The 23,987-nt window shown below is 45.4% G+C and overlaps 1 protein-coding gene across 11 annotated transcripts in view; it reads left to right on the top strand.

Annotated features, from left to right (window-relative positions):
* Positions 1-4,010: 4,010 nt before the first annotated feature.
* Positions 4,011-23,987, top strand: part of DNM1 (dynamin 1) — a 62,282-nt gene continuing 42,305 nt past the window's right edge. For 7 of the 11 annotated variants that reach the window (XM_065854165.2, XM_065854166.2, XM_065854167.2 and 4 more), the window contains exon 1: positions 4,013-4,336. In XM_065854165.2, coding sequence (XP_065710237.1) covers positions 4,176-4,336 — 161 coding nt within the window. In that variant the 5' untranslated portion in view covers positions 4,013-4,175. Of the gene's footprint in view, positions 4,337-23,987 lie in introns of all 11 variants that reach the window. The other 4 variants (XM_065854172.2, XM_071817402.1, XM_071817401.1 and 1 more) reach the window with 2 other exon arrangements.

The raw sequence follows: 23,987 nt of genomic DNA, 5'->3' as shown, positions 1-23,987 counted from the left end.
AAAGCCACATCTAAGTGTGAAAACCCAAGTGTTTCTCTGTGCCTGTGACAGCACCAAGAAACCGTGGTGCCCACAATTTCCTCCGCAATCCACAAGGATGGTGTTATTACTCATCCATTTCACTAGGATATAACTAGTTCTCACTGTAACATCTTTAAAACTCCCAAACTCCTTGGAGCAAAATGCATATGGAGCTATAAAGTACTTTTTCCTCCTGCCTTTGGATCCTATCTGTTGAAAGAATGGGTCAAATTTCACCAGACTTGCTCTCAACAGCTGATATTAATTACTGGAATTACAGTTTTCTATGTTTGTTTTATCTGGAGGAAGACTGTATTCACACACTAAAGGTAAACCTGACCCAGTGTCTCATTTTTTGTGGAACTTATATTCTAATCTCTGCTTGTAAATACTCAGTTTAAACTCTTACCTAAAGGACCATGAACATCCACTTCATCACCCACTGCAAAATGTTCACAGCTCTGCCTGGAGTCAATAGAAAGAATTTTCAGGTAACTAGGAGAATCATAAGCTAACTACATTCCTCATTTTTGCCTCTTTTCTCTCTGAGAGCTAGATGTGATATTTCTGCAAGGGCAAGGAATGAGGGAGAGAAACCAGCACTCAAGTATCTATTTCTATTTATGCTAACTAAACTGAGAGTTCTATTTGCATGAGGTGACAAAATCAGCGTACAAAGCTGTCATTGTGTTGATAGCCATACATAGAAACATACATACTTAGGCCCACGTGCATTTTTAGGGATTCATATTAAAGTACATCAGAAGTATTTAGAGTACCCTGGGTGGGGTATATCTCACCTTCCTTTTGCTCACAAGTTTTTCTGCCAAGGTAGAAAGAAACTGATTTTTCCTATTCACTCTCATTTACAAAATTCCTTTTATTTCACAGCCATTGCAGCTTTTCAGCATTGCCCATGAAGGAAAAAATCACATAGTTGTTTTTCTTCCTATAACAGCTACATACTGCTGCTAAGTCACAGGTAGGAGGTATTATAAAATCAAAAGGCCTGTTTGCTGCTAACATCCTTGTAACTCAGTTTCCTGCAGAAGAGAAAATGGAAGGCTCCAGGAGTGATTCTGAGTGCCTGCAGTTCTCCTGTTTCATCAATGGGAGGTGCAGGTTTCTAAAGCTTCTTAAAAAACAAGCCTCACTGTCTCCGACACTGAGTTTGAGTCTCTCTGGGCTGTTGTGTTTACAATTGCTGCAAAAGCATTTAAATAAACACCACAATATTAATGAGCTTTTGCAGGGATAACACTGCAGGCATTTGCCTCATTTGGTTACAAGCATCTCTGCAAGACAGGAGTAGCAGGAGCACATTTCGTGTATCTTACAGTTTTATACTAATATTGATCTACTGAAAAATCTATGTAAAGTTTACCAATATTTTTGCAGGTTTTTACCACTTCCACTATACTTTTTCTTCCTTTTATCTATCTGGAGAGCACCCTAGTAGCTTCCTCCAGTGCACTTTTGCCCTTTAAGACCATGATAAATTCAACTAAGGAACCCCTTAGATCCACCTCCCCCCAAAATCATATATCCCAAGGATTAAGTACAAGTTTCACAAAAAATAAAGCCAGAAAACATATAAAATAATATGAAAAAATACCCACAAAGAAGCCATACATGAGTATTTCCTGCAGACTAAGATTAGGATCAAGTCTAGTGGTCTCCAGGCACATCTACAGCAACAAGACAGAGCTGAGGAGTCAGCCTACAGGCTGAATCAAAGACACCACAGACACGTAGGGTAGCAACTAAGCCAGAGATAAGTACTTTCTTATAACTCATCAGGGACTAATGGCCCTTGGCTGAGCTTAAATAGAGCTCATGGCCCACAGGTGTGGGGAGAAGCTCCACAGATGAGGTTTGTCATGGCCATTAAGGCTTATTAGTACAAGTGTTATATTATGTGAGATGATTGCAGTGATGTAGCTGGGCAATCTTTCTGTTGAAATTAGAGCTGTGTGGGTGAACTTAAGGTTACAGCAACCTCTGGGAAATAGATGACTTTCTTATGGTTTCTCAAATAAAGCTTCAAAGATCCTAATGGTCTGAAGTTCTCTGAGCATCAGCTCTGATCCAGAGAAGAGAAGAGTGTGATGTCATTCTTTAAGTCTTTGATATTCTTCACTGTTCTTTTTATGGTGACCTCTAACAAGGAGCAGCTATCAGCTTCTAAAGGAAAAGAAGTTCTCCAGGTTCCTTCAACACAATTGGTCAAAGTGGCTGCACAGATTTTTGAAGACTTTTGTCCACAATTTATGTTGAGTTTCTTAAGTTTGTTTGGGCAATTTGTTGAGGGGAAAAAATAGCATTGACAGCCCCCAAAACAGCCCACATAGGTGCTGCAGTGGTGTTACCCATACAGATGGAGCAGCTCCCTTCCCTTCCTTCAGTCTTCCTACCTGCACACTGGTGATGTCTTCAGAGCATTTTCCTTGAGGATTTTCACTGACATAGTGAGGCAAATTCACCCCTCAGCATGGTTGTTCCAGTGCCTCTGTACACCCAGGCAGGTATTTTTGTGTGGATTACATTTGATGGACATCCGCCAAATCTTCCTTAGAATCATTATAACTAAAAAGCTGCTGTTTAAAACCAAAACATACAGCTCAGAATCTGTTGTGGTTTTTTGTTTATCCTTTCCCCCACCGCCCCCAGCTCAGTCTGAGCCGTGAACAAGAGGACTGGGTAGCACGAACTGAGAGGTGTTTGAAATGCAGCATTCTCCATCCTCCTGAGTCACCGCTAGCCCTCGGCTTCTTTTCTGAACACTTGTTTTCACTGCTATACTTTCGAATCAAATATGGCATCACCTTGTATCCTTATTAAAACCCCAGCCCTTTTAAAAGCCTAAAATCAAAGCATTTCCTCTTTATTGTACGCAAATGATTTTTAGAAACAAAATCTAAGGGCATAAAATTAGGTGCTTTTGTGTGTTTCTGTAAAACAAATATAGCAACAACAACATCAACAGTTTTACAGCCATAAACAGAAATTGATGTGTTTTTCATCCATGTTTGAATGAAGATGAAGCAGCAGAAGCACAACAGTGTTTGTACCAGCCTCCAGTTCAATCATATCAGCTTTTATTGTATTGTGGCAATTCTGCAAGCACTGTCCTGGCACAAAGCCCTCCCATACAGGTGTGTCAACCACCATACAGGTACTGCCATCAAACTGCACAGGCCTATTGACTGAACTGTATGAGTGTAAAGACCAAACTGTGTGGGTGCAGTAACCAAACCATATGGGTACATTGACCAAGTCGTACCTGTACCTGTGTAGATACAGTGACTGAGCCCTGCAGGATGGTGACCAAGCTGTACAGGCTCACGGGCAGGTGTAGCAACTGAACCACTTGTTTTCCAGACCCTCTGCAGTGATGCCCAATGACAGGATGAGGGGCAATGGGCACAGACTGAAGCACAGGAGGCTCTGTCTGAATATGAGGAGAAACAACTTTACCTTGAGGGTGGTGGAGCCATGGATCAGGCTGCCCAGAGCAGGTGTGGAGTCTCCTTCTCTGGAGACATTCAAACCCACCTGGACAAACCCGTGTGATCTGCTCTGGTGACCCTGTGTTAGGTGGGTTGGACTGGATGATCTTCAGATGATCTTCAACCTCAACCAGCCTGTGATTCTGTGAACCGGGCAGGTGCGCCGCCTGACTGAACCCTGGCACTTGCTGACTGGGCTGCACACCTACACACCAGTGGATCAACACCACCGCCATGGCACCACACGCAGCCCCCGGGCCGGGGCACAGCCTGTGCTCCTCTGGTTTCAGGGCAGCGAGCTGACCCATTCCCATCCTCTCTGGACGCAGACCCTGCCACCATTGCCGGGTGTGTGAGGGTTTTGCCGCCCGGAGACCCTCCCCTCAGCGCCCCCCGCCCGGACTACATCTCCCAGGATGTAACGCGGCACTGGCGCCCTTAAAGCCCCCTGGCGGCGGCGGGCGGCCGTGTGCAGGCGCGGCGGGCGGGCTGAAGAGAGCGGAGCCCGGGCGGGAGCCGGCGGCACCGAGCGGGGCGAGGGGTGCGGGCTGGTGCCCACCGGCCGGGGCGGCGAGAGCCGGGTCACCCGCCGCTGAGGGCGCGGGGAGCGGTCGCGGGAGCTCGCCTGTTGGAGGAGCCGCAGCCATGGGGAACCGCGGGATGGAGGATCTCATCCCGCTGGTCAACCGGCTGCAGGACGCCTTCGCCGCCATCGGGCAGAACGCCAACCTCGACCTGCCGCAGATCGCCGTGGTGGGGGGGCAGAGCGCCGGCAAGAGCTCGGTGCTGGAGAATTTCGTCGGGAGGTAAGAGGGGGTGCGCCGGGGGGTGCGGGGTAGAGCGGTTGGTGCGCGGGTAGGGCTGCTGCATGGGCAGCGCTGCTGGATGCGCGGACAGTGCGGTGCATGAGCACAGCTGTTGGGTGCAGGGACAGAGCTGCTGGATGCACGGACAAGCGGGGTACAGGGACAGAGCTGCTGGATGCGCGGGCAGTGCGGTGCATGAGCACAGCTGCTGGGTGCAGGGACAGGGCTGCTGGACGCACGGACAAGCGTGGTGCAGGGACAGAGCTGCTGGATGCGCGGACAAGCGCGGTGCATGGGCACAGCTGCTGGGTGCAGGGACAGAGCTGCTGGATGCGCGGACAAGCGCGGTGCCCGGGTGGTGCAGCTCCCCGACAGAGCAGGCGGCCGCATGTGCGGTGCCCGAGCAGCGCTGCAGGACGCTCGGGCGCTGCGGTGCAGGGCAGGGAGGCGCGGGGGAGGTCTCCTCGCTTCGGGGGGGGAATCTGCAGCTGGGTCCCCGCCTTTGTCGCACCTTCGGGTCCGGTGCGCCCTGGCTGTTACATAATGTGGGGGCTGAAATGTCACCAGGGACCAGCCCCTTCATCTCCCCTCTCGGTGCCGTGTTCCCCCCGCGGGACTCCGAGAGATGGATGTTGTCGCTGGGAAAGGAGGGGGGGGATGTGGGGAGGTGTTTAAGTTTAATCTGCTCTGTCCCCATCCCCCAGCCCTGCCTCGCTGTCCTCCATAGCGGGTGCCATGTCAGGAGCTGCGGGGCTATGGGAAGGACGGGGTTATCTCTCTCCTATATGCTCAAATCCCTGGGCGCTACCATTTTGTGACAGGCAATATACTGATGCCTTCCCTTCGTGTGACCTTCGCATTCATCATCTGCAACCTGAGTAAACTGCAGACCATGCTGCCTGGTTATCTGTTCCAGTGTAGACACACCTGGGGATGGGGGGGCTCGTTCCTCAGCTTGTTTCTGACCTCGTTAATTAATTGTATTCAATTATACACAGGTTTTGGTTATCAAGGTATGTTTTTTTGTGCGATGAGGGGCGTGCAAGTTGCTGGTGACTTCTCTTAAATGCAGAGACTGCTGTGATACCTGGTCAGATGCTTGCGTGGGTTTTTTTTCTTTCAGCAAACTGTATTTGTGACATCTATTGGGTGTTGTTCCCCCACCCCCACTCTTTCTATTAAGCTGTTTGTTGCTGGATGGCTTATAAAGCTTTTCTACTGTTGGAGGGGTCTGCGGTGTGTATGAATCGTTTGTTTAGCTGTGGGTAGCCCCAAATAGTGGGTTTGTGCAAGGGCAGCCTTGAGCAGCGAGTGCAGGGTGTGCTGTGTGTGCTGGGAAGGAAGCACAGGGTCTGGTGCATAGAAAGCATGGCTGCAATAAGATTAGTATTTTTTTTCTTCACTACAGATAAATATTAAAAGAGTTTGGCATCTTTTCTAGCTAACTTCCACCAGTCCGTGCAGTATCCCCCTGGGATGCCAGGAATCGTGCCAAGGACACAGGAACACATTTTACTGAACCTCGCATCATAGACCAGGATCCGCTTGGTTGTCCGTAGACACACACAAAAATAATGATTCCTACCACCAAAGCGAAGAACTTGCTGTGCTGTAGCTTTCTAAGTAGAAGGGAAAAATAGAGCTCCTGAAATAGGTGAACAAAGGTTCACCTGTTGGCTCTGCTGTTTTCATACTTTCTAAGTACTGGCAGCCTAACCTCATAAATCCTTTTTAGAGGATCTATGCGGTCAGTGCTGCAGTGGTGTAATATGTACTGTGTGGCTGCCAGGGTGAGGAGGGTTTGTCGAGGGATAGTCAGTGTATGGGGGTACATTGCCCCTCTCTTTTAGACTGAGCAAACAGAGGGGGATATATTAATCCTTGGTGTGTCTCCACTGGCACCAATTGAGAACTGGGGATTTTCATCTGCTTGGTGGAGAGCAAATGAATTAAATTGTTTTCTGTCTCTTTTTGATGACTCCTGTCCCAGGAGAACTTGTGACCTCAGTGTGTCCCTTCAGTTGTCTCTCTAGCAGCAAGTTATAGTGCTGTGGCTTTTAGAAAATGAAATAATGAAGGGTCCCCTGAGCAGAAGCTGAGAGACCTGTCTGTAGAAAAGCATTTAGTGGAAATAATTGGAGTGGAAATGGAAAATACGTCAAAGGGAAAAGGTCTTTCTCCATCTGATACCCTTGAGTGCTGGCTAGTTCAGAGACTGGTAACATGAGACATCTTACCACAGAATGTGTGTGTATATGCTGCAAACCCAGTCCTGTTAAAATAATGTTGAGGCCCTGCTGTAATGTATAGTCTCTTTTTGTGTTGGTATTGGAAACCATGATAAGAAGCTCTGGAAATAGTATTGAGAGTAAGCATGGCTCCTCAATGTAATCGTGATGGGGCTGTTTTCTTGTCTGAAGAGGCATAAGAAGAAACAGTATGCTGGAAACCTCCAAGCACAGAGGCGTGATGCTGGCTGCCATCAATGTTTAGTTACATCTCTTACCAAACAAATATTTCCCTTTTTTCCTCCTGAATGTGATGGCTTGCTAGGTGCTACTAATTACTCTTCCACTGTCACTTACTCTGCTGTTAACAGATTATCCAACAGTGCAGAGCCTGTGTTTATAATACCAGATGTCGATGTGGCTGCTATGTGTGCTTTTGCTGCCGGAGACTCAGCATGGTGACTAGGAGACTGGCTGATGGTGTTAAAATCATGGGAGAGATGAGAAGCCATGTAGAAGCCAGACAGGTGACACATCTCTTCATAGACTTGTTTATCCTGGGCCCCAGAACTGGAAGGAAGGTTCATTGGGTCTGCTGCTGGCATTTTCTGTTGGTGTGGTTATAGACTCATAGGACAACACAGGTTGGAAGGGATCTTGGGGGTTATTTAGTCCATTCTTACAGTGGTGTTATTTCCCCACTGCCACCTTTCTTAAATTAGAAGATCTTGGAGCAGGGATCAGCACCAGCAAAACTGGTCTGATAAAAAAACAAAGCATGTGGTATGTGCTAATTTGACTTAAGAGCCCAAGGACCAGGAAGGGGGATGCACAAGACAGCCCATAAAGCTGTTTGTAAAGTTATCTGTTTGTGCCACTCTTATTTTGCCATGTGAAAATAAGAAATATAAGTGGGTTTATTGAAGTCTGAAGATCTCAGAGCACTGTTACACTAATCTTTGGAGTTATGGGAGTATTACTGTTTTCTCTGCTTCACAAACAAGAAAAACTGAAAGCACTGGGCTTGGTTCGGATGGCTGCATCAGTGTCTCTGCCTCGTTCTTGTTGGATCGGAGGCATCGTGCTGCTCAGCCCTGCTGGGGCAGCTGCGTCGCTCTGCGTGGAGAAAACGTGGCACCTCTGCCTCCTGAAGAACAGATGGTTTAAGGGGGCTGCTGAGAAGGGGATGACTAAGGACTGGGAACAGGCGGTGGAAGGACTTGAATGGCGGTGAAACCATCTTGTTTGTGATCAAGGGAGCTCTAAGCAGTGCTGAAGCTGTGGGAAGTGAAGTGGGGTTTACATGAGCATTAGCCCTAAAAGCATCCTCTCTTGGGAGCTTTTGTGTCCCAAATCAGAGATCCTCAGCATTGTGTCATCAGGCTCTGAGGGTATCTAATGGGTTAGCTGATGTTTTTATGTTGCCTGGAAGGAAGTTGGAGGCAGTCATGGACCTAAACTCAGCTGTGTTGAGCTGACATTGCCCCTCCTAGCAAACTGAAATTTCAGCATGGCTAAAAGAGCAGGGAAAGTGCATCCTTGTATTGCCTCTGGCAAGGATAAGTACCTGTTAAGCCTGGTACCTGTGCTATGGTCATTGCCTTGACAAACCCAGGCAAGGGCCAGGCAGCACATGCTGCAACTGCATCTTTTCCTTGCAACGTCACATACAGAAAGTGCAAATCTAGATCCCAAAAGCCACAGGATTTAGTTTGGCTCCAGGTATAACTTTGAGGAGCAACTTAGTATCTTCATATCTCAACCTTCCCCAGCCATTTACAGATAAATGCTTACACCCCCGAGATGTGAGGGAATTCCTTTGATAACGCATTCTTTGCTTTGTTGTGAAGCTTCTCCAGAAAAATACCTTCAAAGGCCAACAGCAGCATTTAATTGTCTAGAAGTGAAAGATCCTATAGAGATGCAGATGGAGATGCGGATACTTGGCCTGTTCCAAGTACTGCAGGAAAACTGTTTGGTTAACAATCTTGTGCTTTTAGGTTACTCAGGCTTCTGCTGTAGTAGTACCTGCTTTGTGGGGCTGAGTGCCATGAAAAGAACTGAGAGTTTAAGTCTTATGAAAATAACTTTTAAAATATAATATGTATAGATTGAGAATGTCTACTGTCATAGATAATGCTAAGCATCAGTGCAGTACTGTAGTGGCAGATGAAATTTAAACAAGAATATGCACTCACTCACTTGCTCTACTCTGGCCACAAAAGGGGTCCTTAAACATATATATATTTTTTTCTTGTGGTTTTAAATACACTTACATGCCCAGAGTGCTGGCAGAGAGAGTAATTGGAAGTCATGGTTCTTTAATTATTGCATGATAAATACATCTGTGAGCTGACCAAATGCTGTTGGGTATTTGCAGGTTAAACAGGCATTGCCTGGGAGCTGAATTACTTAGGGTTGCAGAGGATGGTGCAAGAGCCGGGAGTAGGATTCTGCTGTTTAGTGAAATAAATCGTGGTCAAATAATAGTTCTTCAAATGGCAACAAGCCTTTGGTCTTCAGTGAAGAAAATATGTTTTCATCTCATGTTAATTGGGGAAGGAAGAAAATAGAGAGCACTGGGGGAAGTGGACAATGTGCTGCAGTAGACCACAAGATAAAATAATTTAACTGAAGAGAAATCTGTACAGCTCTTGGAAAACAGTTGTGGTGGGGAGGAACAGTAGGAGGAGATGCATAATTAAAATGTAATGTAAAATGGATGGCTGTAAGAAAAAAAAAGCATGAATGTCAATGTTTGTAGATGCAGCAGCAGTGTCTATCCTCTGACTATTTTAATGTTACAGAGCTTGGCTCAAATAAATGCATTTCTATTATCTCTTCTAGTTCCTGCAGCAGTTAGATGTTCTCTGCAGATCTTGCTATCTGACTTAATATTATCTCACTATCTGACTTAATTCAGCTTAACTCTTTGGAGATGGTCTTGTACCTCTGGTAGCTGCCCGCTAGCCTTGTGTTTACAAGGAAGAGAGGTCCTGATGGTGTTGTCTCAGGTCCTGTCGGCATTTACCCAGGGAAGGGAAACCAGCCGTGCATCCACTTGGGAAGCTGATGCTCAGCTGGGGATTGCTTGGACCTACTGGTGTGTGAAAATGACAGGTTGTCTTGTCATTGCTGGGATTCATCGCCTGACAGATCAGGAGGATGCTGCCTTTGCTAGTGTGGACTCTTCCTTGTTACTGTGATAATCCTCATGTTGAAAATCTTAGAGCATCCTGAACTTCAGTTAGTCCTTACCGTACTTTGAGGTAGGTCAGTGTTGTGGGGTTTTTGTGTGCTTGCTCTATGAACAGTGTGCTGTGACACAGGGCTTTAAAGGGTCTGCAAAACCAGTGGGGAAAGAAGTCAGAAGTTCCCAAAAAACATTCCCTTGTGCTAACGTGGTCAGCTGTTGCTGTTTTTCAAAATTCCACATGCTTACAACTTTCACACAGTCAAAGGCAAAACAAAGACAATCTTCTATTTTTAAAGGCTACTGGTTGTTTTCAGAAGCCATAGATCAACATGTAGCTGGGGATGCCAAGTCCTTGAACCTGACTTGTCCAGATGCTCTGAGCAGGCAGAACTCTGCTCGACTTAAACAGAAGGTGTAGGGGTCTGTCCGAGGCGCCTCTTATCTGAGGCAGCTTCTGAAAATATTTTTCTAAGGCAGGAAGCTAATCCCCTTCCTGATCTGGTGAATGACTGCGTGTCTGTTTTGTACTTCAAGTTAGAGCCCGTCTGTACGAGTAAAAATTCCGAGTGAGGATTTCTTAGCATCTTTAAGATGAACCTTTTCTAGGAGAAACGGGAGAAGTTGACAGCATAAGTTAATCAAGGAAGCAGTTCTTGCTGTGTTGTAGCTACTGGGGTGAAATTTATTATGATGCCTTGAGCAGTGAATTTATTAGACAAGAGCAAACCCATGTGTGCTCCACCCCTGTGAGCCAATGCTCAGCTTCTTGTTTCATGCAGATAATTTTGAGTGGTAAAACCAGAACATTTACTGAAGAGGGTGGCAGGCAGTCACCTAGAAGCATATGGTGTTCAGCCTATATGCCCAATGTAAAATTGGTTTTGAGGTGGCATCTGTGAAAGGAAATTTACTGGTAATATGCAGGGTAAACCTACTTCCTTGATATGCCACTAAAAAAAACCCACCCCGAAACCTTGGGTGTAATACTTTCCTTCTTGGACTCACAGATCTGTAACCACATGAGTCAGAGCTCTGCTAGTTGGGAGGAGAGCTAAAACTAAATCTGGTCCGAACCCAAATCTGGTCATGCATGGTGGGAAAATAACTCACTAGTGGGACAGCTTCTCATTTCACTCGAAACTTTCTTTTCCTGATCTCAGACCTGGTTTTGCACATCCTGACAGAGTGAACGCTCAAGGTAAAGGAATGTTGTCTCTAATAACAGGCAAATGGGCACGTTAATCTTTGAGACAGAGTTTTGCTATCTCTGAAACTGAATTCTTGTGTGACTAATTTTTTTACGCCTCTTTCTTCCATCTGTAGAAAGGAGAGGCTGTTGGCCTCTGTCATGAAGGTGTATAGCATTAATGGATACTTGAAATAAATAATGCTAGAAAAGGTTAACCAGAAAGTAGGAAAGTATTTTTCCTAATAACGAATTAAGACTCTGCAGGGGTGGTGGAGCCATGTCTGCCAAGAACTTGAACTGCTCTGCAGCCTCGTCTGCCCCATGTTGCTGGGTCATTAGGTTTGCTCTGCAGAGAGCTGGGACTGTTGGAAACACCTTTGGCTGCTGGTGTAGGTCAGATACTGGACTGGAGGAGTCAAGGAGTTCTTAGAGAGCATTGGGAGATGAGACTGCAGTAGATGAGCAGGTAGCAGTTGAATTTTTGAGCACAGCCGTTTGGAGCAGGGATGGGGAGGGCAGCCCTGTGAGGAATGAGCCCAGGGTTTTGTCCCTGGTGGCTTCAAACCCTCAGCAGGACCGGCTGGGCCTGGGGGTGGCCAGACTGCAGGCAGGACTGGTTCTGAAAGGCTGCAAAATGCTGTTTTTTCTTTATTTACATTTATCTGTGATCCTTCTAAAGCATGCATCACGCTTATTGCTGAGTGACTTGGAGTTTAGTCATGAGAATTGGGAGTCTTGCTCAGGACTAAGTGCTATAAATACCGGTGTGGCTGTGAGGAGAGACAACGTTTCAGTGTTTACTGCAGAGCATTAGAGCATTGTGACTGGCAGCTGAGAGCACAACCTAATGTTAGGTATTTAAACAGTTATTCCAGGTGACTGGTTGCTATTTTGCACTTATGTCCAGCTTTTTTGTTTTCAAATTCCTATTAATGAATACTTAGCAGTTGAATGCAAAGCAGCTCAGTAGTTTTCTTAAGCTCTCTTATATAGATGAGCAGACAGGACAATTAAGTTGCTGACAGTCACCTCTCTGTGTGACCTTCAGGCTTGTCACAGCTCCGAGGCTGGTGCTGACTATAATATCATAGATAACTGCTTTTATTTCCTTCAAGACACAGTACAGGAAGAACGAGCCCCAAGTCTGGAATCTAACAGTGTCTCTGATTGTTCTCTGCCATGTTAGATGCTTTCAAAGCTTTGGCAGACCCAGCCATGACCAAATGGAAGTGAGATGGTGTTTCAATCCCTGGTAAGTAGCTTCTTGCCATGCAGCATAATGTGCTTTTGGAAGCAGATGTTATGCAAGCTCCTCAAGCTGCGTCTTGCTGACTGGAAGCAAACTTGCCAACTTCTACCACTTTTCTGCAAGTCTTGTGACTCGTGTGGCTTTTCTTGGAGCCCTGGACACAGCAATTAAGTTAACAGAAGAGCAGTGTGGCTTTAGCATCAGAAACATCCATTTCTAACATGGATATTTGTGGGTATTTTTTCTTTAAAAAATGCTTTTTCCCTTAGTGCTCCTTGAGACAAGTGTGAAGGCTCCTAAAACTTCTGTAAGACCTGCCTTGTCCACCCTCCTCTTCCTAAAAATCAGGGTTTAGTCCTAAAACTAAAGCTCTGCTACAATACTTGTATTACAGTCACAATGAACAATAAATTATACAAAACGAGGTTTGGAATAAACCCAGTTCCTCACTCATGATTGAAATGGGAATTGAACTTGAGTCTCTGGGGGTGAAAATACTATTTTAATAATTTATTGCCTCAACAGTCCCCTTTAACACTCCCTTTCCTGTTCCTTATGGCTTTAGGTTGCATTCTTGCAGCTGTGTTGAGGGGTGAAGAGTTAACGCTGCCATAACAAACATGAGAACCGCTGGAATCCTGTCTTGCTACGCTGGAACTCGCATTTTGTGGTGGTGAAACAGTCTTGTAAGAGTGGCCAGTGTGGTGTATGAGATGCCTGGGAAAAGGATATGGCAGATATTAAACTGATACTGATGTGGGTTTTGGCTGAAGAGCCAGGCGGTGTTGCTGTAATGCTGTGTAAAAGCTGAGCATAAACTACAGCCATATTTCAGAGTAGTTTTTAGCTGTATTTAGACCCTTCCTCAAAGCATCAATAGGCAGAAATTTACAGAGATGCCGAATAGTTGGTTCTCAACATCTGCAAGTGTTTTTACAGCAGAGCAAACTTACCCTGGAGAGCACTTGGAAAAACTATTATTTTGCCTTTTTTTTTGAGAATGAAGATCCAGGAGCGGGGGAGGCTGTGCTAAATTTATTAGAACAAGGAAAGAGATACCTAAAGGCAAAAATCTTGACATCTTTGTGTGGTTCCTCCTCTTTGCCTTCCTGCCACTCTTGCACGTGTAAAGGCGGAGTAGGTTCTATAGGATCTGGCTCAGGGCTCTAACAGCAAGTTAACAGGCTGTTTCAGCTCCCAGAGCTCTTCCTCATCTGTGTAACTATAAACCTCTACAAACAGGGGCTTATAATGAAAATAAACTGTCCATTTGCCACCTGCCTGCCAGCACAGGAGTAATTCTGTCAGCAGGGGAATACACCTGCTGACCTGTTAGTTCAGAATTAAGCCAGTAGAAAACAAAACTCAAACCCTCCCAGTTTTTATGCTGATATTTAGCTCCACTGGCTTGCTTATGGTTTACTGTGAACTTATACTGCCCTGGGTCAGGATGGGGCCCCTTGATTCTAATACATGCGTTAGGTTTTCTCTCTTTCTGGTTGCTGTGATCTCTTGTGTAATCTCTGGCTATTTCTTAAGCTGATTGTGCTTTTACTTTTAATAGAAGCTCCTCTATGAATAGCTGAGAATTGCTTGAGCGTGGTGGTGGCCTTGAGAGGAGATGTGTTGCAGTGGGGATGTAGCTGGAGGGAGGTAAGGAGGAGACTGGTACACACCGATATGCAGAGAGTCCCCTGGGGACTGCGTGTGCCATGTGTCACACTGCGGAGCTGATGCTGCAGCTCCTGTGCTGCAGCCCATGTCACCTTTTCTCCATCGGCACAGGTCTCAGCGGAGACCCCAGCAATATAATTCTTCCCTCTGGGCTCTGCTACTTGGATGTTCCAGTTCCTGGGTATTACTCTGTTTATTCCTGGTCATACAAGATGTGTTTGTTAAGCCAGGCCTGCAGGCTACCCCGCACCCCAAATTCATTGTAGAGCAAGAGGTCCATTTCCTGAATGAATTTGTATAGACTATTGAAAGAATTATATTTAAAGAATACTTACTGCAAAAGAATAAGTGAGGCGCTGCATTAGCACTTGATATTTTGCCATCTTCTGTTTGGACAAAGTTCAAATCACACTGGACACCTCGACAGGCAAAAGCAAATGTTACTAGAAATCTGTGTATTGGTTTGAAGGGATGAGGAGAAAACACCAGGGCAAGAAATTTAGATAAACCCTTGTGGAAAATAGGGAAAGGAATGGGAGCCTGGAAGACTCTGGTCTGTTCAGATCACTACACCACAGGTTTGCTATAGATTAAGAGTGCCTATTAGTAGGCAACACCAATTTTGACCCTCCTCTGCTTTTTGAATTTAAGCCCTGAAAGTTTTCCATGAAGACTTGGACTCCTTTGGAAATTCAGTGGATCTGCATCTATATATAAACCTGCTTTTTGTCACCTCCTGTGGTCACTGCCCAAACTTGACCAGAGAAACCGTGGAACGTGAGAATTTCTGCCCCACTGGCAGACACGTTGGAACCAGCCAGGAGGTCAAAAGCTCGTTTCTTCTGGGACTATTGATCCAACTGTCATTCCGGTATAGCCTGAAATCGAACTGTCTTGTGTGGTTTTTGAAGTGGAGTTTAATGTCTGACTTTGCACTGGAGGTGTTAGCAGACAGAATGCTGGTTTTCCTTCACGGGCTCAAGCAGCGGTGCCTCTGCACTGTGTTTCCAGCCAGGGTGATCCTCATTATATCTAAAGCTGCAGAGCTGCGTAGCAAGGAGCTTGGCACTGTTCCTGCACACTTCTCCAGGCAGAATGGAGATAAAAATTGGCATCTGAAATCTCCTCTGCAGGACGACTCTGTGCCTCGGACGGTTTGGTCAGGATGCCCGAGTGCAGCATAACTCTGTTACACCACAAGGAGAACTCTGTCCTGCCTGTTGGAAGGGAAGCAGCCAACCTCACTGTCCATGTCACACTTTGCTTCTTAACGCTGACCCAAGATAAATTATCAGGGTATGTGTGTTCAGTTTTGTAAACCCACCACCCCATCTATGGTCACTAATAGTACATCATGGTTTGAGGTATGGCCTCCTTTCCTCCTGCAGCTTCTGTTTGGATTTGTATTAGTGGGCTCAAAGTGATTTTGCTTTTACCAGTGAACTGTGTGTACCCTTTGGCGTTCAGGCTCTGCGAGACTGTCTCCTTTCCTAGCGCACAGCACTGTCTGGGAGTGGAAGAAGTGTCATACTGCAGTGATGAAATGTGCCTTGGGCTGTGTTTGTTCTTCTCTTGGGTCTTGCAACAAATACCAGGACTCCAGAGGTGGTGGAGTTTCCACAGGATATCTAGGATTGCACTTACCATGAGTGTTTGGTATCTGTGAATCTGCCATTGTTTCTGGCTTCCTTCTCTGAAGGAGAGAAGATCAAAAGAAGGGGATAAACCCCTTTTTATCCAGAGACTCCATGTGATGAATATATTGAATATTATTACTGCTGCACAGTCTAGCGGTGTTCCAGAACACAGGAGAGCCTTTACTGCTGGACTGTGTTTAATCTAGACTCAGCCACAGCCTGACTTCAGAGAGCTGGGACAGATTAAGACACTGGTGGTAGGAAATAGCAAGGTCAGCATGTTGCTCATCAGTCTGAGCACATGTTAGTCCTGGGCTGTTATTGTTGCTGTGCTTTCCCATCAGCTGTTACTGTCCCAGAGTTTTAGTGTACAGCTTGCCTCTTTGTTTTCTGCCAGCTCAAGTTGCAGGTGCTCTACAGGTCATGTTTTTTAGGGCTGCAACCCTTCTGTTACAGCACAGCCAGGATTTGTCGGTAGATCTGTTTGTGCCAAAGCAGGGCAGTGTTACTGCGGTATTTTGACAGATCAGTGCGGCTGGAGGAGGAGATGAGTGAAGATGCTGGGTCATGGGTTTATATTATGGCCATAAAAATGTGTGGTTTTTCTCTACTGCCATTGTGACTGGACTAATTTGATGCTCTAGGGTGTTGATGCCTGGAGTTGTCCCCCTTGGAGACTGTCTGGAAGTTGTAGGGAGATTCTGGAGATAAAATCTACATGATATTTTTTTGCTGGGTATATATGCTTTGGAGGGAGCAAGAGGCAAGCTTACTTTCATGCTATGATGGTGAAAATTCAGCAAAGCAGACAGATCTGCTTTACAGCTTCTGGGGTGGAGAATCCATCACACTAGTGCAATATTTGTTATACCTGTGGCTCTGGAGGCTTCTGGACCCAGCCAGTGCTGGTGTTGCTTTTCCCCTGAATCCTGGTGTTGCTACCCAGATCTGGTGTTATGTTTGTTTTTTAAGATGAGTGAAACAAGGCTTGTTTTCTGTGTCCTGGGATTGTAATTCTTGAAATCAAAACTCCGTTTTCCACAAATATGTAATCCTTCCTGCCACATTCATTCAGAGTAACACCAGGCTGCTTATTCCCTTCAGTTCCTGATATTGTCATGTAGAATCAGTGCTGTGTTATTCTTTACCTTGAATATCCCGAGGCAGCAAGCAAGATCCAGGGCTTCATTTTCTATTACCCAAAAGATCCCAGAGGAAGCTGCACAGCAGCCGTGCTGCAATTTTCTGCTCTCTCGGGACTCTTCCCCAGTGCTGCAGCCTAGAGCCAATGCGGCATTTGCTATAATGGGCAGTGACTTTTTGAGATCAGGCAATGCACTGTAGGCTGTACCACTCTCTAAATAATCCTCCACAGTAAAATGCAGAGTCTGAGCAAGAAAACACCTTTATAGATTTTTACCTGCAAAAATACAAAGAGGGAATTTGCTCGCAAGTGCACTAGAGGTGTTGGAGTCCCCTGTTTTCTGTTTCCTTGTGTGTTGTACATGCTCACGTATTCTGGGCTAACCCATCTGCAGGAAGATAGCAGGGAGGGATCTGGCAGATAAGTCAACCCTCAAAATGGAGGAGGGGAAGGATACTCCTGATTAATTTTCTCACAGCAGAGATGAACCAAAGCAAGTGACACTTTGGATGAGATGGTGGGGGTTGTATGCTATGAGTACCTCTTGTTTCTCCTGCAAACTCTTGACCTACAGCTGTGGACACTTGCTAAAAATCTCTGTGACTCAGCAGCTTGGGGCTGCCGCACAGCAGTGAGGGATGCAGGAGCTGTGTGGGCATCAAACTGATTTGTTTCTATGGCAACAAGTAGATGTCACCATGTTGTAGGGGGGTAGGAGGGGAATTATCCCCTTGGGCCTGGTTGTGGCTCTGGGATTGGATTGTTTGCTGCACTGTGATTGTAGAGCAGCAGCCCATGAAGGGATTATCTGTCTGGTTGGTGCTCACAACCAGGGAGGGAAGCACGTGGGGCCAGCCTGCTCCCATCGCAGGTTTCCTCCGCAGGGGTGACACACGGCACATCATGTGCAGGGTTTCCCAGGGTCACAGCCCTCTGTGCCGCTTAAAAGCGAAGAGTTAAACCTTGGTCACTGAGCCAGGAAGGAGGCTGCCTTATACACAGGCACCTGTGGCTGTGTCCCACCCAGGCTTTATAGTTAGGCCAGCAAGGCAATGAGCGGTGCCCACACTGTAGCACACCTGAGCAAGAGCTGAGAACTGTTGGTGGTATTTGCAAGGACTGGGGGAAGCTGAGATCTTTCAGACAGGCCTTGGGTGTTGCTTGCTGATGAAATTACTGTATGTCCTGTATATTTGGGGTGCTGCTTTCAGAATGTCATAGCACCTGAAGCCCTATGACTGGGGTGATGAATTTTGAAACCTTTTTTCTAAAATTAAGCTCATGAAACTGAAGAAGGAAATAAAGCATCAATATAAACCTCAATCAACAGGTTCAAATAAGAACAGTACTTACTAAACCACATATGTTCCCAGTGGTCTGTAGTACTGAGTCCAAGTGGACCCCTTGTGTGAGAGCCTGGTGCTGATCCCTCAAAAGGGACTGACCAACACCTCTGGATTTCAGGCTTAAAGGTAATGGCCTATTTAGGCCTCAGCAATGACTCAGAGGGAAAGCTTAGATTTCTAGATAGAAAGAAAGCAGACCATGGAAAGCTGTCAAAAATGGTAATACCGGTGTGGTTTGAGCCTCTTCCCAAGGTATTCCCTTGTCTGTTCTCTTCCCCTCTTACAAACATAGCACAGGAGCTGTGTAACCTTCTCTAATGGAGAGAAATCCCTTTTGCTCAGGATCTGTCTCTCCTCCCTGTACACAGAGACTTTGGTACATGTTATGTAAACTGGGCTGGGGATGGGCTGTAGCTCTATCAGAAATTCTTGCTTTATGCTTTGTAACGCAGCCAGTGAGCTGATCGATGTGCTAACCTGTGGTTATGGGTTTGCAGGGCTGCATCAGGAGAGTGTAGCGAGATCTCTGCATTACTTTTAGGTCATCTAAAAATACATATAGTGCACCTTGAAAGTCAGTCTGGATGCTGCTGTAAGGTCTGTGAAGCACCAAGCTAGGATATTCTGCCTTCCCTGGAATTACTGTAGACATGCAGCAGCAGAAATCCCTGGGGCAAACTCTTGGCTGTGCCGGTTCACTGTGGGCTGGCAGGCCACCAGGCCATTGAATGAAAGTGTAATACCTGACGGGTAAGAATGCCTCTGACCTCCTTGGATGTGTCTCACCCTGTGGAAGCACTACGGCCGTGAAGCTCTGTAGTTCTGTGTTAGATTATCTTGTGCACAGAGGCTCCAGTGCAGCCGTGACTTGGCATAAAGCATCCAGCTGTCTTCCAGATTTTGATATACCCTGGAGCTAGTGGAGTGGGACACAGAAAAATCAGCCCGAAGGATTCAAATAAAAATAAACAATAGGAAAACTTTTAATCTGCTGCTTCCAGAGTGCAGGAGAGGGGCTGAGCGAGATACAAAGAGGGGAGGTGTGGGAAGAGTGAGAGGCACTGACTGCAGTGACTCCTGGGGACCAGTGTGTGCAGTCACAGATAAGCCAGAAAAGCAGAATTTAGTGCACTCTGGAAGAGATTTAGTGCCCTCTGGGAGAGGTAGGGAAGAGAGCTGTATCCAAGCAAGCATTCATTTAAAAATTGTTATGCACTTTTTGCTTTAGCAGTGTTTATAAAGGTTCTGCAGGCTGAAGTCTGAACACGGCCACTGCAGCTGAATGTCAGGAAAGGGAAAGAATATTGAACAGGGCCTGTCCCTCTAGTTGTCTGAGCCCCCTCAGCCCACACTTGACTCAACAAACGTGTTCTGAGTGGGGGAATCACATCTTCGATTAACACTTTTGATGTTCAAGGCATGTGGGTCTTCCCAGAGACTCACAAGGGCACATAAATATGACTGCATTTGTTATCAAAAGGCTTTATGCTGTTCTGTAGGGAACATTTATGCTCTACCGAAAATTACCAAGGTGGCACAGGGAACAGTACTGGAGACTGTCACCTCTTCATAATACATCAGTGGCCAGGTAGTTGTGCTGTGTCCCATGATAAGACAAGCCCTATGGCGGAGATGAAAGCTCATCCAGCTGCTGTCTCTCCATGGCACGTCGTTTAGTCCCAAATGTCAGTGAAACAAACCCCACCATTATGCTTGTTCACGAGGAACTGGATTTGACTTGCCAAAGTTACCGTATGTGGGCTTTCAAACAGCCAGCCGTGCAGTTCCTGTGGCAGTGGATTCTCTTGGAGGGGCCAATCTTCTGAAAGGTTTCCTGTCTTCTTGGCAAAGCCTGTGATGTGGGGTCACTATGGCTTTTGAAATACGTTGCCTTTTGCAGTAAATATGTTTCTTAAGTGGCTTTATTTACTTTATACATTAACTCTGAATACACTACTTTTTTTTCTTATTTTGAATAAAATGAGAGCACAGAATGGGAAGAAGATGCAGGAGATCTCCAGAACTGCACACATCTGGTCAATTGTGAAATGGGAACAGGAAACAACAGAAAGGCGATTCTTGCAGTGAAAATCAGAATGTCAGTTCCTGGGGCGGGATGTGTTTGTGAAAATGTAATGCAACCTATTTCTACACTGTTTTTACATTGAATTAGCATTGTCACTGTCCTGTTGTGTTTGAAGACTGCGGTGCCTCAGTTGCTGCATAAAACCTTAATAAAGGCCTCCCCAGACAGAATACCCCTCATTGCTGGGGACCTGTGCTGGTATCAGCTGCAAAGGAACAGAATAACTCAAGGCAGGCAGATGACAAGGAGAAGGTGCAAACTTCAGAAGTTGCTTTCTAGTTAATGATCTATCCCTTCTGCCTCTTGTTTGCGAATTATCCAGTAGTATGCTATAAATAGTCCAGCTTATACCGGTGTTTGTGCTCTGCCCTGTTCAGCACCTGTGAAGTTTGTGAGACAGTCTCTGGGAGATCACCTGATGTACAGCAAACTCCCAGATGTGAAAAGAGGTCTGCTTGGCCCTCCTTGGCTACTGATCTGGAGAAATGGCTAGGTGTTAGCGGTGCTGTTTGAGCACCAGAACTGCTTAACAAAGCAATTGTAAGTGTTCCAAGTTGGCACAATAGTGTTAACATCCCTTTGCGCTACTGTAAATAGGAACTCAAGGTACAAGGCAGTGGGGAGCATTATCTGTCCTTTTTTTGTTTTACTGACATGCATGTTATGATGACACTCATGAACTATTGCCTGTCTTTATTCTTCACGATTGTATTCCTAAATAATGAATCATTGTGCACAATAATATTGCCAGTATGCTGGAATGTGGTGTACTTACAATAGATCTCTATTTCTATATGTATCCATTGTGTGACCAGTAGTCATTGCACCCTAAGGAATGACATTATTCCAAGTGCTTATGGAGTTGCTCTCTGTGTGGGTCAAGGCTGGGTGCTCTGTTGGGCTGTGGAGATTGGTAGATAAATAATGTGCGTCCCCTGGCTTAAACTCATCTGAGTGGACGAAAATGTGGCTACCTAGGAATGGGACTTGCCATGTGAGGGGTCTGTGGAACTGATGTCCACGTTCACATGATGCAGCCTGTAGGGAAGATGAAAACTCAGGGCAGGTTGATGGGTGCTTTTGTTTGTAATAAATCTCCTTTAAAATGCTTGTTGTTCTTGTTGGCCTGTCTGGCTTTTCGTGTTTGAGAAGCACTTTGGTTCAGGGAAGACAAGAGCTCATAAAGGCCATAAAGTCACCAGAAAAGTCTAAATCCATAGTGCAGCCCTCTTGTTAACCTGCTGGGTGGCAGAGGAAAGAACAAATTAGTCCGTGTTCTTGCACCATGTCAGTTACGGAGTTGCTTATGAATGTACTTACATGTCACTCGAAGGATCAGCCCAGCAATGTGCTCTCAAGGGCAGTTGCTGCCTCAGGCTTCTACCAGAACAGAACTGGCTTGAGTTAATCTTGAAGAAGTACAAAGCTACCACCGTTTCTGAGGTGTTTGTTGTAGTAGTCAATAAGATTAATAGTAAATATCTTTAGCTTTGCAGATACTCCATGGCTAATGTGTTGTTCAGGGGTCAGCCTGTGTCTCAAGGATTCATTTGAGTCACAAGCTGGAATAAGAGATGTTTGAAAACACAGCTGTTGTGCTGAGATGAAGTGCTGTTCAGAGGGGTTTTGAGCTGTTCATAGGATGCAGCGTGTATGAAGATGTGAACTATTAGTGCAATGATCAGAAGAGTCGTGTCAAAGATACCGACACCCCCAGATTGTCTTGGGATTCTCTGATGCGTTGTGCCATGGCGAGCTTGATCTGGATGTGTGTGAATGGTGCATGATCCACTGTAAGACTTGACAGATGAAATGAAGATAGTTCTAAGCTTAAGCAGGAGCAGGTCTGAACTGTGTAACCAGATAGTAAAATCCATAGAGGCAGGAACTGTAATTGTTGCTGTGTATTGGCATAGCGCATTGTGCGGTGCAGTTCTGATTGCATTGCTGTCCCTGGGCACCACCGGAATGCAGGAAATAACAAATATTGGATTAAATAAACAAACAAAACCCAAACCAGCAGTGTGAAATAGTGGAGGCTGTGTGAATCTTAATTTTCTGAAACAAATATATTTCAAACTAGGGATTAATCACATCCCTTATTACCCTGTTTGTCTGTGGATTTTTAATAAGAAATCAAATTGAAATTAAATGATCAGATGGTGGTGTTCCCTGTTCTGTTCTTTGGAGCTGCTTTTATGTCTTCATAAGCTGCTGGTTTTGCTTTTTAATTGAGGCTTTACCTTCTCTAGTGCATTCTAATCCAAGCATCTCAAAGGACTGCCAAACAAGCTGCAAGGATGCTGTATTGGTATATCTAGACTAGGCCTACATTTGTATTTCAAAGCCCTCTATGAATGGCTTTGCAAGCCTTCCAGCAAATACATAGGCAGTGTCTATGTGCGGTGCGGAGGAGGTGGCCGGCAGAGGTGCTTTTCCACTTGAGTTGGATGGCAGGAGGGGATGCATGATGCTCGTGGTGGAGGAGGATCTATTGAGAAGCAGTTGAAGTCTGGGCTGATATTTAGTGATGCCAGTAGTATGTAACCTTCCTTCACGGTTAGGAAATCACAGTCACCCTTAGAGAATGTAGGATCATAGAGAGGTTACCTACCCATGCTATATTGCTGGAATTAAATGCCATTTAGAGTGCAACTTAAAACAGTGAGCTAACCACTTCTCGCAAAGCACGAAGGGACAGACTTGCTCATGCAATCACTTTTCTCTTGTGTTTATCACGTTTGAGAGCATTTACTCTAACAAAACAAGCGCGCCAGGCACGATACACCCATAATGAGAGCTGAGATGCTAGGGTGTCTGACTTAAATTTAAAAAACTAGTAGGGAAACCCCAAGTCCCCAATGCTCTGGTTATAAATGTACTGTTGCATGACATCAAGATTTCCTTAATGTGTTTCTGATGTGTTTGGATTTTGTTTTAATATTGCCCTACAGTAGCTGCTAGATTGTTTTCCATCCCTCAAATATTTTTTTACTATTGCATTACTAATGCAGCTTTCAGGCCAAATCTGTACTTTAATGCAGCTCTGCATACTAAAATAGAAATCGGAGTGGAAGGGATGATGTGCTTGGCTTTGCCCTGAGGTGGCTGTTTGGGAACATGTGTAAGCACTTCAGAAGTGAGCAATGCAAAAATATAACAATAAATGCCTTTTCAGGTCGCTTCCCTGCCTGAACTTTTTCATCCTGAGACCCACCAGGATTTGCATCCTTACTTCTCTTTGTCTTGGTTTAGAAGAGAAGATCTATCACTGGTCAGACCAGTTATTTACCAAGCTCAATGGTACCTCTCTGGCAGTAGTTAAAAGATGTGTGAAATATGTATAAATAAGTCTTCCAATAGCTGATGTTTTGGAGAATATAGGCTATCTGAGCCTAGTTTTCCAACTCTGAGAAAATACCTGGAACTGCATTGCTAGAATTGATCCCTCAGTGTATTGATAGGGAATTTTGAGTGTGGTATTCTCGTTTAAAAGCATAGGAAATCAAATCTTGTTGTGTCACTTCTGCATGTTACAAAGGAACAAATTATTGATTTAAGTGACTAAATGTGGCTAATGGATTTATTGTTTTGTCTTCTATGAGGATTTAGTGTGTTTTCCCTTAGAATATCTCAGGAGATACTTCAGTTAACACAGTAAATGAGCTATTTTTTAATAATGCTGGAAACCAGATGCTGCATAGGTTTTCCATCTGCCTTCGTCCTGAGGTTTTGCCTTAATAGCTGTGACAAGGACAGCGGAGAAATCAGAATTTTGGCCAAAGCGGAAAGCTTCAGGAAAACATGGAGCACAACATGAGTGGAATCTTAATTCTTAGAGAGCTCAGGCTTTTGTGAACGCAAGTGGTGCTTTTCCTGTCGTAAAGTAGGATTTGATACTA

This window comes from Patagioenas fasciata, chromosome 20 (assembly GCF_037038585.1).
Source record: "Patagioenas fasciata isolate bPatFas1 chromosome 20, bPatFas1.hap1, whole genome shotgun sequence".
Lineage (NCBI taxonomy): Eukaryota > Metazoa > Chordata > Aves > Columbiformes > Columbidae > Patagioenas > Patagioenas fasciata.
The sequence above is the reverse complement of the archived record's forward strand: the minus strand, read 5'-3'. Positions and strand labels throughout refer to the sequence as shown.